Here is a 16304-nt window from a genome sequence, read left to right as displayed (position 1 = left end):
TTTGAAAGGCAAAGTTATAGAGAGAGAAGGAGACACAGAGAGAGACAGAGATCTTTCATCCACTGATTCACTCCCCAAATGACTGCTGTGGCCAAGGGTAGGCAAGGCTGAAGCCAGGAGCCAGGAGTTTCTTCCAGGTCTCCCATGTGGGTGCAGGGGCCAGGGACCATTTTCTGCTGCTTTCCCACATGTATTAGCAGGGACTCGAACTGGCGCCCATATGGGATGCCAGCACTACAGGCCACGGCTTACATAATGAATGAAGTTGTACATTGTTTAATTTGTTTTTTTTTTTTTTAGATCTTGCCTATTTTCCTACTGGACTATGATCTTTTAACTTTTTATTTGTAGGACTCTATTTAGTAGAGCTATCAAGCATTTGATTATAATGTAATTTAAATTTAAAATATGCTCTCAAAAAATAATACATAAAATATTAAGTTAAAAAAAGATTCCATGACATTATAAGGGACACCAGGGATAATAATAATAAGTAGATATTTGGCTTTAATAAAGCAGTTGCTCCGAGTATCTGAGTCAAGATAGAATGATATTATTTAACAGCACATTTGCAAAGCATTTTGATTTGGATATGCTTAGTTCCTGATCAAACTGCTCAGTCCTACACTGGATGATTAGAAATAATCCTGAAACAATAGTGAAATGATGAAAAAAAGCAAAGGGAAAGATCTAGAAGCCCCCCTCTCCTACCTCCCCACAAAGAAAACTAAAAAGAAAGGGAAAAACACGTTTTCTAAAAATCATGTCAGGAAATACAGTTTCTGGATAAAACTTCTAAGATCTTAAGTTAGGGAAGGCTGTGCATAGGACTCAAGATAGGAAACAGTGAGTGTCTAAAATTTCTTATAAAGTTAATATCTGATTGAATATTCAATATTCATCTAATTTATTTTTCTCATATTTATAACAATGAGTTTTGTACCTGATACGACTTTTCTCTAAGAAAAAAATGAGACTAAAATAATAGAACAAAAGATTTTATGTAAATCAATCTAGGTCATGGCAGCATCCCATTGCACTCTTCTACTTCCATATGTACAGGAATTACTTTAGTATCAGTGTGCAAACATAAGTTAGAATGGTTTAAAGGATAGCTTGATTGTATTTTTACCTTGACAACACATAAGACTGCTTCGTTTGTATTTGGATCTGTGCTGATTTTGAAATTCCCATTTTCATTTCCCTGTAGGATTGTATATACAGCCTTTGAGTGAGGAGTGTTTGGCAAATCCTTGTCGTGTACCGACATTCGTAAAATCTCAACGTCAATTCTGTTTTCTTCTACTTCTGTTGTATACTAAAAAAGAAAAGGACTCTTGTTACAACAAATGTATAGTTTTAACATGTAAAATTGTATCTAAAGAAAAAATAAAACAAAGTGATATAGAAACGTGCATTTACATATTGGGAAAGAATTTATAAATTTAATGTATAGCTTTTTTCTCTTCTTCTAAACTGCTCTTTCAAATCTTCTCCATTCATAAAAGACTACTTATATCTTAACTTCTGAAGACTTCTCTGAGATGATTTTCCCAATCATTCTGGCCCTTAAATTTGTCTCTTTTCTGAACTTCTACAATATTCAGAGTGTAGCTCCTCTTTCTAGACATAGTAAGCATCTAATGAATGATTAAATATACTAAACATTATGGATTATTATAACATCCATTGATTTCTTACTAATGACTAGTTTATAAACCAATCTTTTTATTTATTTTTGATTCACTCATAAACACTTTAAGGGAAAAGATTTCTCTTTTTAGAGAATTTTTTTAAGATTTATTTATTCATTTGAAAGTCAGAATTACAGAGAGAGAGGGAAAGAAAAAGAAAGAGGGGAAGAGGAGAGAGAGATCTTCCATCCGCTAGTTCCCTCTCCAGATGGCTGCAACAGCCAGTACTGGGCCAGGCTGAAGCCAAGAGCTTCATCTTAGTCTTCCAAGTGGGAGGCAAGGGCCCAAGCACTTGTGCCATCTTCTGCTGCTTTTCTGAGGTCATTACTAGAGAGTTGGTTTAGAAGTGGAGCAGCCAGGACATGAACGAGAGTCCATATTGAATGCTGACATCACAGGCAGCAGGCTATACCTGCTATGCCACAATGCTGGTTCCCCTTTCTGGAGAAATTAAACCATAGTACAACCTCCCTCCCCACAAACAGACACAAAATGTGATCACTGAAGCATACGATGTTAAAAGACTAAAGAAAGTCATAAATCAGAATCTGCTAGATAAAAGATGAACTTATAGAAGAATGATAATGACTGGAGAATAATGGTTCTAGATTTGAATCCTAATGACTTCTTGTACATGGTATTTATGAATGAGATCTTAGGTTACTTAATAGATATTTAATTTCTTCATATGAAACATAGGATAAAACGTTCTCACACAGAGTAGGGGTGAATGCAGAAACTATGTGAACATGCCTTTCACCCACCAGACTTGTATGGTTTTCCTTCTTTGACATGAACTCTGTTGTACATTAATGAAAAAAAAAATGGAAGGCTACTCATTAAAAGTTCAAGAACCAAAAATCATTTTCTGGAAGTTATTAGCATATACCTGTCTTTCATTGTTTACTGCCTAAAGGACAGTTTGCTCAAATATGATACAGGGGTGGTGGTGGGCCAGCCTACACTAATGTCCCCATAGCATAGGATATAAAGCTAGTCCCTTTTTCATTTTAATAAGTTGAAGTTTAAAGGCTATCAGAGAGAAGATCTTTTCTTCTTTGGCCTATAAAAAAATTTAAGTCCAAGGAATCTGATACTAGAGCTTAGCAGCAAAGAAAACACTAAACTATGAACCATGTCAAGGACAAAAGTGCCTTATGGTAGCTAATAGCATGACTACCTTCCTACAATCCAGAAATAACTGACATTTCAATTACTCCTACAGAAGTTCCCTCTTCCCTTTGTTGTTTGAAATTGTAGCTATATACAGCAAAATGTGCGCTGTTACAGAGCTACCATACTCTAGATTGGTTTTGTTTTTAAATAATTGAACCTAGAGCAATGAACATAGACATATACTCACAGAAGTTTCTGTAAAATATGGTGAATTGTCATTTTCATCCTCAAGTGAAATAGTAATTGTTCCTGTATTACATAAACCAAAAGGTTGACCCCCCATGTCTCGAACTTCCATTACTAATTGGTAAGTATCACAATTCTGAAAAAAAAAAAAAAGGAAAACGGTGCATTGATGAACTATTCCATTTTTTCTACCTTGCAATTTTTATAGCTTCTGTTCATATGATGATTATTTCACATATATTCTTTTAAAAATATATTTTTTAAAAAACACTACAAATACAAGAGGTTAGCCAGTCAATGCTATAGGAACTGATGTGTTCAGTATATTTCTTTCTTTTTTATTTTTTTGACAGGCAGAGTGGACAGTGAGAGAGAGAGACAGAGAGAAAGGTCTTCCTTTGCCTTGGTTCACCCTCCAATGGCTGCCGCGGCCGGCGCGCTGCGGCCGGTGCACTGCGCTGATCCGATGGCAGGAGCCAGGTGCTTATCCTGGTCTCCCATGGGGTGCAGGGCCCAAGTACTTGGGCCATCCTCCACTGCACTCCCTGGCCACAGCAGAGAGCTGGCCTGGAAGAGGGGCAACCAGGACAGAATCCGGCGCCCCGACTGGGACTAGAACCCAGTGTGCCGGCACCACAAGGTGGAGGATTAGCCTAGTGAGCTGCGGCGCCGGCTGTGTTCAGTATATTTCAAAATTTAAAATTATAATATTCATAATAGCCAAACATTAAGAGAAAAAAAGATACTCTTTAATAGGTAAATGGATAAATAAATTAGCATTTCCACAAGAAGTAATATTATTCAATACTAAAATGAAGTGAGCTAATAAGCCATAAAATGACAAGGAGGAAATTTAAATGTGTATTACTCAGTGAAAGAAACCATTCTGAAAAGGCTATAGACTGTATTATTTCAGCTGCTTGATACTCTATAAAAGGTGAAACTGGGGAGACACTAAAAAGGTCAGAGGTGTTCAGTGACTGGAGAGAAAGAAGGGTGAGTAGGAAGGACACGGAGGATTTTCAGGGCAATGAAGCTATCCTGTGTGATACGATAATGGTGGATACTGCCACTGTACAGTTTTTCCAGACCCATGGAGTCTGCAGCACTGAGGGTGAAGCCCCATGTAAACTCTGGATTTCAGATGGTAATGCTATGTCAGTGTAGGTTCATCAGTCGTCACAAATGTATGACTGTCATGCAGAACTTTGACACTGGGGCAGCTGTGCCTTGGTGGAGTGGGGCATATATGGGAACCCTCTGTACTTTCTGTTCATTTTTCCTGTGAACCTACATGTGCCCTAACAAGTAAAGTGCATCAATTTTTAAAAATTACATATGAGTATATTAAATAAAATAAAAGTAATATTTGTAAAACAAAAAAAAATAGACTTCAATTTTAGTATCAACACATCAAATCAGGTCAATGAACTCAAGTGAAGCCTTGATTAATATCTTATACTTCCCCAACATCTCTGTGGGAAAAAAAGAAGTTTCCAGGGAAGTCCTAGCTACAACCTATGGAAGTTATACTTTCTCTTGGAAATTCAAGATCCATTTAAACATACTTTAATGTCTGGGAAATTAATAAATCAGTTTATTTACTTCTCTATCCAGTAAAGGTGTGGTTGTAGTGATGACACCCGTATCTGGATGTACGGCGAAATGCTTTGGATGATCTGGGATTTGTTGTAGGATTTTAAATTTCAGACGAGTGTGTAGAGTGTCAGGTTCATCATGGTCTATGGCAGTCACTTGTCCCACAGAAGTTCCTATTTACATAAATACAATATTGTCAAAATTTTAAATCACAATATAATGAGGCTATAAACATAAATAAAATCAAGGCACTTATTTTCAAAAGCTTAGTTTTATAGATAAGTTGAGGAATCTACACATGAGCTCCAAACATCTGCAAGGCCTTCTTCCTTAACCTTCAATGAACTGGTTACTCTGAATAACATGACTTGCAGTCTACATCTACAAGAACAGTTCTCATCTTACACGTAGTACCAATAGTTCTCCAATTCTTTCTCCACAATGTACTGTCTCAGTTCATGGACTATTTTTGCATGATATTTTCTTTGTGTACCTTCTCTCTTTTATACCCCATCATGATCATGTTAATTAGGAGAATAGTGCATGTTCTCAGGTGATAGCAAACAAGGATTTTATACTTTTATATTTCAATAAAGATGCTGAGTTATTAATATAGTCAGGTAGTTGTTAACATATGCAAAACACAAATATTATGCAAGAGTCCAAGTATCCTTTGCATAAGCTTCAGGGCCCAGACATGAGAGTGTTAGGAATGTTGCTTTAACTATGTACTTACTGTGAGAAGTCCATCTTATACATGCACACATATTGCAACAGCTTAGGTTAAAATGAAAACTAATACCCATTGGTCATTTCATAAAGGCAATCAGAAAAACAATACATAAAATTTTTAACAAAAACTAGTGTTATACAAACATAGCCTGGAAAAGTCAAACTCTTCAAATTTCAAATGTCTGTTAAAAACATTGCTTCACACCATAAAATGGACTTTTCTATATCTTTGTTATATCACTCTATTTTCCTGAATTTAATGGGAAAGTTCAGTTTTTCCTACATCGAATCTTTCACAAGTCCTTCAATAAATAATAAGCAATAAAACAAATAGTGAATAAATGAATGAATGAAAAAATAACCTCTCATTTTGCTGGAAGACAAGATGGCTGTTGGCCTACCTGTAACTCTCTTGTCATACTCTATGAATCCCTGGCTAATTCTTTTTATACTGAAGAAGTGATTTCGTCCAATGGAAAAACTGAGCAACCTTCCCTGCATTCCAGATTTTCTAAACATACATATGTAAACCAAATACCAATTTCAACAACAACCCCCTCCTACAGAGAATTGAGTCAAATAATTATTGCTAGAATTATAAAGCCATTGTATAAAATGGAAATATATGGAATTTTATTTTAGGAAGAGTCTTAAGAGTTCAGAGTAATCAAAGGTTATTGAGAGCAAAGCCATGTAAATTCTATTTATAGTGGAAAAAATGTCTAAATAATCAGAAATCCCAACAAATGAATGAAATGCAATTACATTAAACCATTTTAATTACAATGCTTAATGAACTATCAAATAATCTTCATATCATAACACTATAAAATGTGAACTCACCAGATCGGCAATTTTCAGGAACACTAAAGACTGTCAATTTGTTTTCAAAATATGGAGCATTATCATTGTCATCTTCAACTTTGAAAAACAAGGGGAGTGGATACTCAAGTACATAGCCATCTGGGGTTATTGCATAGGCATAGACCTGAAAGGAATAAAAGCCATCAGCTTCTTCTCAAATGATAAATTATACACACAAATATGCCTAGTGGTGAAGGAAAATGTAACATTTTAAAAAATCATGAAGATTTGTTAATTATCTCCTTAGATTACAATTGTCCTCAGGCATAGTCCTAGACTTACTGATATTTGCATTCCTGAAATACCTACTAGAGTAACACAGAGCCTTACATTAGGTACATCTTCAGTAAATATCCTATTTTTTTCATTCAGTTCAACCCATTTTTTCTTATTAGGAAAGCATTCCTTAAGTTTGCCCTCTGTAAAAATTGTCATAAGGTTTCTATTATACATCTTTTAATGGATTCTTTCCCCTCATGACAGTGACATTAAAACATCTCTTTACCTAAACTAAGTCTATCCTTCCTTCCTTAATTTACAGTGATTTTTGTTGCATTTTCTCTTCAGTGGAAATGAAGTTCATTTGCATCCAACCATGCTATCACTTGTAGTTTGAAATATTATTTCACATTCTACTAATTTGGGTGAATGATTTCATTTCAGGCTAAATCCTGGCTTTATCTTTTGCTAATAGTGAGTCAAGTATCTCCAAAATATGTCATAATTGAATCATTATTATAAACAACATAATCTAAACTAGGAATGTAGTTTGAATTGAAATAATTGAATTGAAAGCATAGCCAAACTCTTTAGGAGAATACACTTATGTTCATAAAATAGAGTAATTACTTAGAAGTAGTTTCTTATTTAGTCATTAAAACAACACTTAAGCTCTTTGAAAGCAGTGGTTTGCATACTAGTTCTAATTGTTCTGCATTAAAAGCAACAGCAATATACTTAAATGCTGCTATAATAAGAATAATAAAGAATATGATTAATCATATTTTAGCTAGGTTACAAGAGTGCTATTCAAATGTCATGTGTGCATTACTGTGAAATCCTTTCCCCTTATGATTCTTCTATAGCTTGAAAAAAACCTCAGCATTTTCAGTTCTGTCACACTGTATTTTGCTTAAATTTATGTTATCTTCAAGTAAATCCAAACAGCTGTTAACAGGAGTTGAGAATTGAGTTTGATCTTGCAGTGAGAAACATGTAGTGTAGACTGAGCAGAGGAACAGGGAAAGCGGTGACACCAAGCTGAATGTGTATAGAACATGACTTAGTGGCACATACAGAAAAGAGTAGATGGATTCGTATGCCTGGAAAAGTAAATAATGTTGCAAGACAGTAAGTTTCTGGTAGATTAAGAAGGAACCAGATTGAAACTGAGTTTTTAAATGTACAGATCTTCCACAACACTCAAAGAGGAAAGATATTTGGGCCGGCGCCGCGGCTCACTAGGCTAATTCTTCAATTGCGGCACCGGCACCCCAGGTTCTAGTCCCAGTTGGGGCGCCAGGTTCTGTCCTGGTTGTTCCTCTTCCAGTCCAGCTCTCTGCTGTGGCCCGGGAAGGCAGTGGAGGATGGCCCAAGTGCTTGGGCCCTGCACCCCATGGGAGACCAGGAGGAAGCACCTGGCTCCTGGCTTCGGATCGGTGCAGCCCACCGGCCGTAGCGGCCATTTAGGGGGTGAACCAACGGAAGGAAGACCTTTCTTTCTGTCTCTCTCTCTCTCTCACTGCCTAACTCTGCCTGTCAAAAAAAAAAAAAAAAAAAAAAAAAAAAAAAGGAAAGATATTTGCTACTACTCTGTTTTAAAGAATAACTCGGTATTGTTGAAGAAAGTTTTCTTATAGAACTGTTCTATGCCAATCTTGAGAAAACAACCTTACATGACTCTCTGAAAAATTAGATAAATTTAAGTCTTTTTTTTTTTTTTTTTTTTTTGACAGGCAGAGTGGACAGTGAGAGAGACAGAGACAGAGAGAAAGGTCTTCCTTTGCCGTTGGTTCACCCTCCAATGGCCGTCGCGGCCAGCGCACCGTGCTGATCCGAAGCCAGGAGCCAGGTGCTTTTCCTGGTCTCCCACAGGGTGCAGGGCCCAAGCACTTGGGCCATCCTCCACTGCACTCCCTGGCCACAGCAGAGGGCTGGCCTGGAAGAGGGGCAACCAGGACAGAATCCGGCGCCCCGACTGGGACTAGAACCTGGTGTGCCGGTGCCGCAGGCAGAGGATTAGCCTATTGAGCCGAGGCGCCGGCCCCAAATTAGATAAATTTAACGATTTAAGACCAACTCCTCAAATTATAATAGTATGCGACTCAGAAAAATCTTCAGATGCCAAGATTTAACAATACAACAGGAGGCAATAGCAAGAACAGGGGCACAATAAAGGTATGCATTGAATTGAACACTTGACTACTATTTTTCATAATCTACAAAATCAGCTTGTTTCAAATAATAATATATCATTAATATTTAACATTTATATAGATTACATGAAAGTAAATTGGAAATTGCATCAAAATCTCCAGATTTGAGGACAAAATCTTAGAGCATGTGCATTGTTTCATCTACCATTAGAATATCTCTAAAGATAGCACCAACATTGAGAAGCACCAATATTGTGGCATTTAATGATTACAACCACTCTGAGTGATGTAAGACGTTAGGAGCCTATAACAGAGAAGAAAACAGATCATAAAGGTTGTGAGGTGCCTAAGAATACTTAACATCTGCTAATTTAGTAGATACTTAACATCTACTAATTTCCACAAGAATAAACCATCTAAAAAAAACTGATGAAATTTGATTCAATAGAAAACTATTACAAAGATATATTGTTTTATAAGGCATATTTAAATTTTAACTTCTCCTTTGACAGAGAAGCCTTTTATTCCATTCCACCTCAAGCGATTTTATAATTGCATCATGTTGATATTTTGAAGCTATACTTAAATTAAAGAATTTTCCTAATTTGCAAGTGGTCTCTCTTAATGCCAGTTACCTGTGTTAGTGGGAATTAAGAAAGCACAAGTAATTCTGAAAGGAAAATTATTTAAAAGCCTAACTTTCAGCATAAAGTTCAAACTATTTTATTTGTTTTTTTACAAAGTTAAAAATTGCAAAACAAGTTTTTAAAAAAATTTAAACTATTCTCTCTCCTTCCACCGATGATCATGATACAAAGCAGATATATAGCAGGTTGTCAAACAAGATCCTATCAAATGATTGATCAGCAGAACAGAAAATAAAATGCAGATTGCCAAATGCAGAGTAGGCAGCTTTTTAATACTTAAGAGTAAATTCTAGAGTGACACCTTGTCTTCTTGTAAAACAACTGCAAAAACAGCAGAGAACTGACATAGTCTTTACCAAGTATTTATTTTGCATATAAATAAAAAGATCAAAAAGGGTTCCTAAGGATCTTTGCTTGAATGGACTATTTTTAAGCAGTTTCAAACAACACTCCAACCAAGGTTTGTGGTTGTTGTTGCTGTTGATTCTTTTTAAGATGTAGAACTTTCTATAGCTGATATGTCTTCTAGAACATTTAGTTATGCATTTGGCTTCCTCACAATTGATTACTGTCATGGTTATGCTGTCATGATGTGACCACCAACTCCTACTCATCTTCCAGATGTCTGCTAAGATACTAGTCCCTGGATCCCCTATTATGAGATAATTTCTATTTTATATTCTCATTTTACAAGTCAGTTCTTCACTCTTATAAATTGAAGACAATACTATTAATTTAATTAATATTATTCACCATCATTCCTAAGACTCACTATGATTTTCTCCTGTACATCAGGTTAGACATCTGAACACCAAAGATTTGTGTGACATTTAAAACAAAACAAGGAGTTACTTTTCAGAGAATTTAGAAATTGTCTTTGGTAGGATAAGATAGAATAGGATGGATTGGTAAATTTGTTCTGGATTATTAAGGAAGTAAAAAAGCACCCAAGGATCTCGTTGGCAAAGAACAGTGAGAGAGAGCAGAGGAAACCAGCACAGCACTATGTAGAAGGGCTGAAGCCATGAATCTAACACTAGCACACATTTAGAATCACCTTGGATTATGGAGTCCCAACCCAGAACAACATCATGTGGTTTATAATATATAGCCGTGGTTGAGAGTAATTGGGCTGTTTTATTATAGAGAACTTTGAACTCAATAAAATTCTGTTACTTCCCTATGATTCCACAGATAAAAGTCTGTCAAAATTGTTATTAAATTTTGAGTTTTTTATTTATTTGAACAACAGAAAGACGGATAGGAAGAGAAAGACAGACACAGCGCCAATCCTTTACTCACAACAGCAGAGGCCAAATCAAGTCAGAATCTGGGCACTCCCACTTGGAATACAACCACTTGAGCCACCACCTCCTGCTTCCCTAGGGACACAGTAGCAGGAAGCTGAGGTTGGCAGTGGAGCTGGGATCTATCCTAAACACTCTGAAAAGGGATGCATGAATCCCAAGCAAGGTTTTCTAACCACTGCAATAAATATCTGCCCCATGTCATATTTTTTAGGCTTTCCGTTAGGTTTATTGATTTTACTATATTTACTGTTTTGCTTCATCAATGGCACCAATAGAAATTTTGAAGTTTGCGTTGCATGTTGATAATACTTAAAATATATATAAGCAGAATTGGAAATATTAATAAACCAGTAACAGATATAATTCTGAATAAATATTTCAGTAATCCAACCTCAAATTTATCGTATTGCTCACGGTCAATGCTTCGTGTACAATAGATGTCTCCAGTTTCTTTCTCTATGTAGAACAAATTGAAAGGCTCTTTGTCCACTCCTTGTCCACTTATGGAATAAAAGACAGTATAATTCTGTGCAGCATCAGATTGGATCTAAAATAATAAGTGACAATTTAGGTAAAGAACAAATATATTGCAATAAGTATCTTCAACCTAACTTCTTATAATAATTTTTAATCACTAACTCTCTTTCTTACTCATCTATTCTTTCTTGCCTCTGCTTATGTTTTCCAAATTTTCATCTGTCTTCTTCAACATGCAGTCACATCACTTGCTTGTTCCTAAATTCTTTTATCATGCATATATTTATAAAACTTGTGGAATGATACACCATTACCACTCCTAGTGACTTATTCTTATTCCTCTGTAAAGTGTAGGAACACTTTCAGTGATGCTGAATTATTTGGAATTGATAATTACATCATTTAAAAATGTATGGTAATTGCAATGCAACATCTCTTCCACAATTAATTCTTTGAAAATGCAAAATTTCAAAATCACCACATGTTTGCATTCCACCTATGTGACACACAGTCTTACTTGGGAAACAGAGCAGTGGGCATTTTTTGGAAGATAAATGCTAATTTAAGTGAAAAATAAATTATGCAATTTTGTAGGCATGTCTGCTTTTCATGAGTGATGAAAGTCCTAGCATAGTATTTGGATAAATTTGAATGCCTACTAATGAACTTCAGAGAATAAAAATATAAAAATATAAAACACATTTCTCAATAACTAAAAATGATTTTTGGAAATTAGAACTATATTGGATCAGTTCTATGTGATCATAGTTCCAGTGAATAATCACCCTATTTCTACTTGATTCACATAACATGCAATTAAATGAAAAATTAATCAACAAAAAATTGACATCTATAAAATCAACTAAGATGAAATGTACCTGTTGAACATGCTGTGGAAATGGACCCAGTGAGTTCTCCATCAGAGAACATGGGATAGGAGCCCATCTTCTCTTACTGCGCCTGAGGACTGTGTCTTTGGTCTGCCTTTTCCTAATGGTCTACATTTGATGAGAAGCAAAGAAATGTAGAGAAAATAAGTAAGGAGTTACACATAGCAATGTTGTAAATATTCTCTGTAGTATTTCTGTATTTTATAACGAGAGACAAACATACAGAAACCGACACAAAAATTAGACTTCAAACTGCATTATATTTTCCAGTTCCACCTATTTGCTGATTCAACCACCTAACCAGTCAGAAATCTCTAAGATCCCACCTGGAGACTATAGATCTCCCTAAAATGGATAATCCATCAACAAATACTTAAAAGTTGATTTTATTCCACTAGGCATGGCACAACCCAAATCTGCTCAAATCCTTATTACAGGGCAAGTATTTATATACCCACATAAAAACACAAGGCAGCATTTGTTCAGTATGTTTTATTTTATGTATTCTGCAGACTCTTTACAACTAGTATATAAAATCATGTTTCACAAGCCTAAAGCAAGTTCTAAATTCAGTGGAGTTTCTGTCATCAGAAGGAATCAAACTGGGAAACCCTCTTTTAAATTGAATCGCATTTTAATAAATAGATTTTTATAGACCAAAATCATTTGCTGATTTTGCTCTAAGTGAGATGTGAGTTCCAACAACCCTCTCCATTCCCCATTTCTTGGTCCTATCACCACCAGTCATTCCAAGAAAAACAGCCCAGCGTCAAAACACTGAAGCCTCAAGCCAATCCTGTAAACTGGCTGTGCCTCCACTCTCTGAAGAGAGGGACTTCTGTAATTCTCTATGGAGATGAGAGTAAGCTTTAGACAATCTCATCTCCTTTTCATTGTGACTCAAACCACCATGGGTTGGGAGAGAGCCACATGGGTGGAGTGTCACTTTTCACTGAGTTTGATATCCGCCCTACCTTGTCCTTGTTCTTCAGGTTGGTTATTCTTGCTGCCACAACTCAATACACTCTCTGAAACCTCTGATATTCTGACTTGACTTTCTGGCCAGAGTCCTTCATCTTCACACACTTTTGCAAATAGCTCTACTATGTCTTAATAGTCTAGTCTGTATGCATATTAAATATAAGTGGAAAAGAACAACAAATGGTCAGTTAAGCACAATGATTCTAACCTGAAAGGAGGAGTATAAAATGAAAAAACTCTCACATGCTGATTAAAATACTAAATTACTGAAGATCTTGCCGATTATACCTTTTTTCCTCTGGCTGACAGTTCAACCTCTATCTCTTTTTGTTCCTGTCTCTGATAGTCTGAGAGAAAAATGGAAAAGCTCTTCCTTTCAGAAGACAAAATGAGGTCACGCGTTGTGTAAATTGAGCCATCTTCTAGAATTCGAAAGGCAGGGTCGCTAGACAGGATTAGGCTGGCTGACTTGAGACACTCCTCCAGATTCACTGCAGGGAAGAAATTTCACAGCAATTTGTCAGATAAAACAGGAATAAAACAAGTTGCACAGGATTGGCAACTGCAAGTTGGTGCATGACATACAGACAGAGGGGTGGTTCCACTTGAGCACCTGCTGTTCTAAAACGTAGGGCCATGAAAATTAAACACCTAAGTCAATGGAGTTGTATTTTCTAGCTCTCTCATCATCAGTTAACTTAAGAAATAAAATATTTTCCTAATGTCACTGAATTTATTTTGTTTCCACCTTATCTCTTATTTATGGATTTGTGTGTGTGTGTGTGTGTGTTTGTGTGGGGTCTTCACCTTGACAACTGCTTGTCTTTATGATGGTGCAAAACCATATTCATTTAGCTGAAAATTTACTTGAAATTATGAATTTGGATATTTTTCTGTGCTAGTAAAATGTGATATGTGGTAGCCTTCTCAGGATATTGGGCAGTGATCAACCCTATAATCAGAAGTGTGCTGTGTTGCCAAGCTATGATGTTTGGTAGATCAAGTGTATAAAAATCCATGTTGAACTTTCAACAGATTTTTCAGGATATCAACATATTGTAGGTTAAGGAATAGTGTGCATGTGTGTGTGTATGTGTGCACGCACAGAGAGATACTTTTGTTTTATAAAATATGTATTATATTTGTATGACAAATCAGTAGATTTTGGACATGTTTGCAATACATCTTCAACAACTATAACTGCCTGGCTACAAGTAAGTACACTGGTCCATTTTAAAGTAATAGTCCTCTGTAATACTGAAAATAATCTTAGTGGGGAGAGAATTTAGCCGAGTGATTAAGACATCGATCAGTTAAGACAACTGCATCCCTCATTGGAATATTGGTTTGATACTGGGCTCTGGCTTCTGACTCCAGCTTCCTGCTAATGCAGATCTTGGGAAGCAGCAAGGATGGCTCAAGTAACTGAGTTTCTCCCACCCAGGTGGGAGTCCTGCATTGCATTCTCAGCACCTGGTTTTGACTTGGCTGTTGCCAGCTTTTGGAAAGTGAGCTGGTGGATGGGAGCCCTGTCTCTGTCTAGCTTTCTCTGCTTCTTTGGCTCTCAAATAAATAAATAAAATTCTTTTAAAAAGAAAATAATATTTCTATAACACATCTTTTTTAAGACTTGATAAATGTAATGCTTAATATGTGCATGGTTATCATCAAAATATTTCCTATTCAGATTCAAATTTAACATATTTAGTGTCTTTACTGTGTGTCTTTACAGTATAACTACCTATCTTTTTAAGTATTTAAATTAGTTTATAGACATTTAAAACCAAGGCATTAGATAAAAGGCATTAGATAAAACTATGTCTGTCTTGGAAAAGGATAGCACTTCAAGTGTCAAAGTTTGCTTTCCAAATGAAAACTCAAGGCCAGCGAAAAACCTTGATGAAAAGAAGTCACCTTTGGACTCAGAATAACCAACCTGTCCTGTCCTGTCCTTCAGAAATGGCTTTGGATGTAAGATCCACCAAAATTTTATTTGTCATTCACAATATATGTTTCGAAATAAATCAAATAAATTCTTGGTACGTGCATATGCATTGTGATCAACCTCAGTTACAAATTTTATATTGGCATTTACATTTGAGACATTCTTTTCATGTCTAACCAATTAAACAACCTTGACTTTGGCCTAAGCCATAATAATTTAGCACTCTAGTGTGTGCTAATCTTTCTGACAAGAAAAGTATACAGTAACCTTGGTATTTTAATTATTTTTAACTACCACCAAAAATCAAGTAGCCTATCTTTCATTATATGCCCAATATTAATGCCAAGTAGCTACCACATAGGTTTTAGACCTAACATTACAAGAGCAATCTGATGCTAATGCACCAAGTTACAACTACTAAATGTTTAATACAATTTCTCACCTTTGCCTACAAGTGCTGCAGCCTGAAGATGAGAAGGAACTTGAAGAGATATTTTCTGACAAGCATCGCAAAATAATAGCAGAACCTCAAAAGAAAGAAAAAACTCAGGAATTGCATTTGTCCGCATATTTTTACATTACACTTTTGACCTACTGATAAAATATTGTCAATTTTGGAAATAAGTTTAATATTTTAATTTCTGAAATATTCATTTTAAAAGGGAGTAGCCAAGCCTAGCCTGCAGTGCCGGCATCCCATATGGGCTCTGGTTAGTGTCCATGGTTGCTCTTCTTCCAATCCAGCTCTCTGCTATGGTCTGGGACAGTAGAGGCTGGCCCAAGTGCTTGGGCCCCTACACCCACATGGGAGACCCAGAAGAAGATCCTGGCGCCAGGCTTAGGATCAGCCAAGCTCCAGCCACCAAGGCCATTTGCGGAGTGAACCAGCAGATGGAAGATCTTTCTGTCTTCCCCTCTCCTTGTCTATAACTCTCCCTCTCAAATAAATAAATAAAATCTTTTTAAAAACAAAAGGGAATAGCCAAGAAAGTGGTTTTAGGGATACCACAGCTATTTAGAATCAGTTTAAAAAATGAAATAAAGTGAAGTTCTTGGCATGTAAATTATATTGTATAATTGTGAGAAAATGAGTTACCATTAATTCACTGACTTTTTGTAGAGATTATTACATCCAAGACCATTTGTAAATGTCATTCATTTTCTGTCTGTTTTCTCTCTGTTTATCAAATGACTGTTTTTGAGTCTTTAAATCAACTTACAGGCCAATTTTATGACCAGTTTTTCTCTGATGATATATTTCTAGAATTACAGATATATTGTTTGCATTGAGGGAAGAAAAGAAACTAACACTCATATTAGGATTTGCACTTCTTTCCCAACTTACTTCAAGTTTACTGCATATATGGTAGCAGTCTATTTACATGGTTTACAATTCTATAAACCCTTCTCAGGTGGATAATACAAAAA

The 16304-nt window shown here is 35.9% G+C and overlaps 1 protein-coding gene across 3 annotated transcripts in view; it reads right to left on the bottom strand.

The window, feature by feature from the left end:
• DSC1 (desmocollin 1) overlaps positions 1–16304 on the bottom strand; it is a 31968-nt gene that overhangs the window by 13886 nt on the left and 1778 nt on the right. For 2 of the 3 annotated variants that reach the window (XM_002713481.6, XM_008261174.5), the window contains exons 2-9: positions 15319–15403; positions 13220–13422; positions 11939–12058; positions 10975–11130; positions 6231–6375; positions 4662–4828; positions 3058–3192; positions 1133–1318 (exon numbers count right to left, since the gene is read on the bottom strand). In XM_002713481.6, coding sequence (XP_002713527.3) covers positions 1133–1318; positions 3058–3192; positions 4662–4828; positions 6231–6375; positions 10975–11130; positions 11939–12058; positions 13220–13422; positions 15319–15403 — 1197 coding nt within the window. Of the gene's footprint in view, positions 1–1132; positions 1319–3057; positions 3193–4661; positions 4829–6230; positions 6376–10974; positions 11131–11938; positions 12059–13219; positions 13423–15318; positions 15412–16304 lie in introns of those variants that run through there. The other variant, XM_089305223.1, reaches the window with a different exon arrangement.

This window comes from Oryctolagus cuniculus, chromosome 10, assembly GCF_051225735.1.
Source record: "Oryctolagus cuniculus isolate XC-2025 breed Fujian yellow rabbit chromosome 10, ASM5122573v1, whole genome shotgun sequence".
Lineage (NCBI taxonomy): Eukaryota > Metazoa > Chordata > Mammalia > Lagomorpha > Leporidae > Oryctolagus > Oryctolagus cuniculus.
Note: the sequence above shows the minus strand (reverse complement) of the source record. Positions and strands in the feature narration are given on the sequence as shown.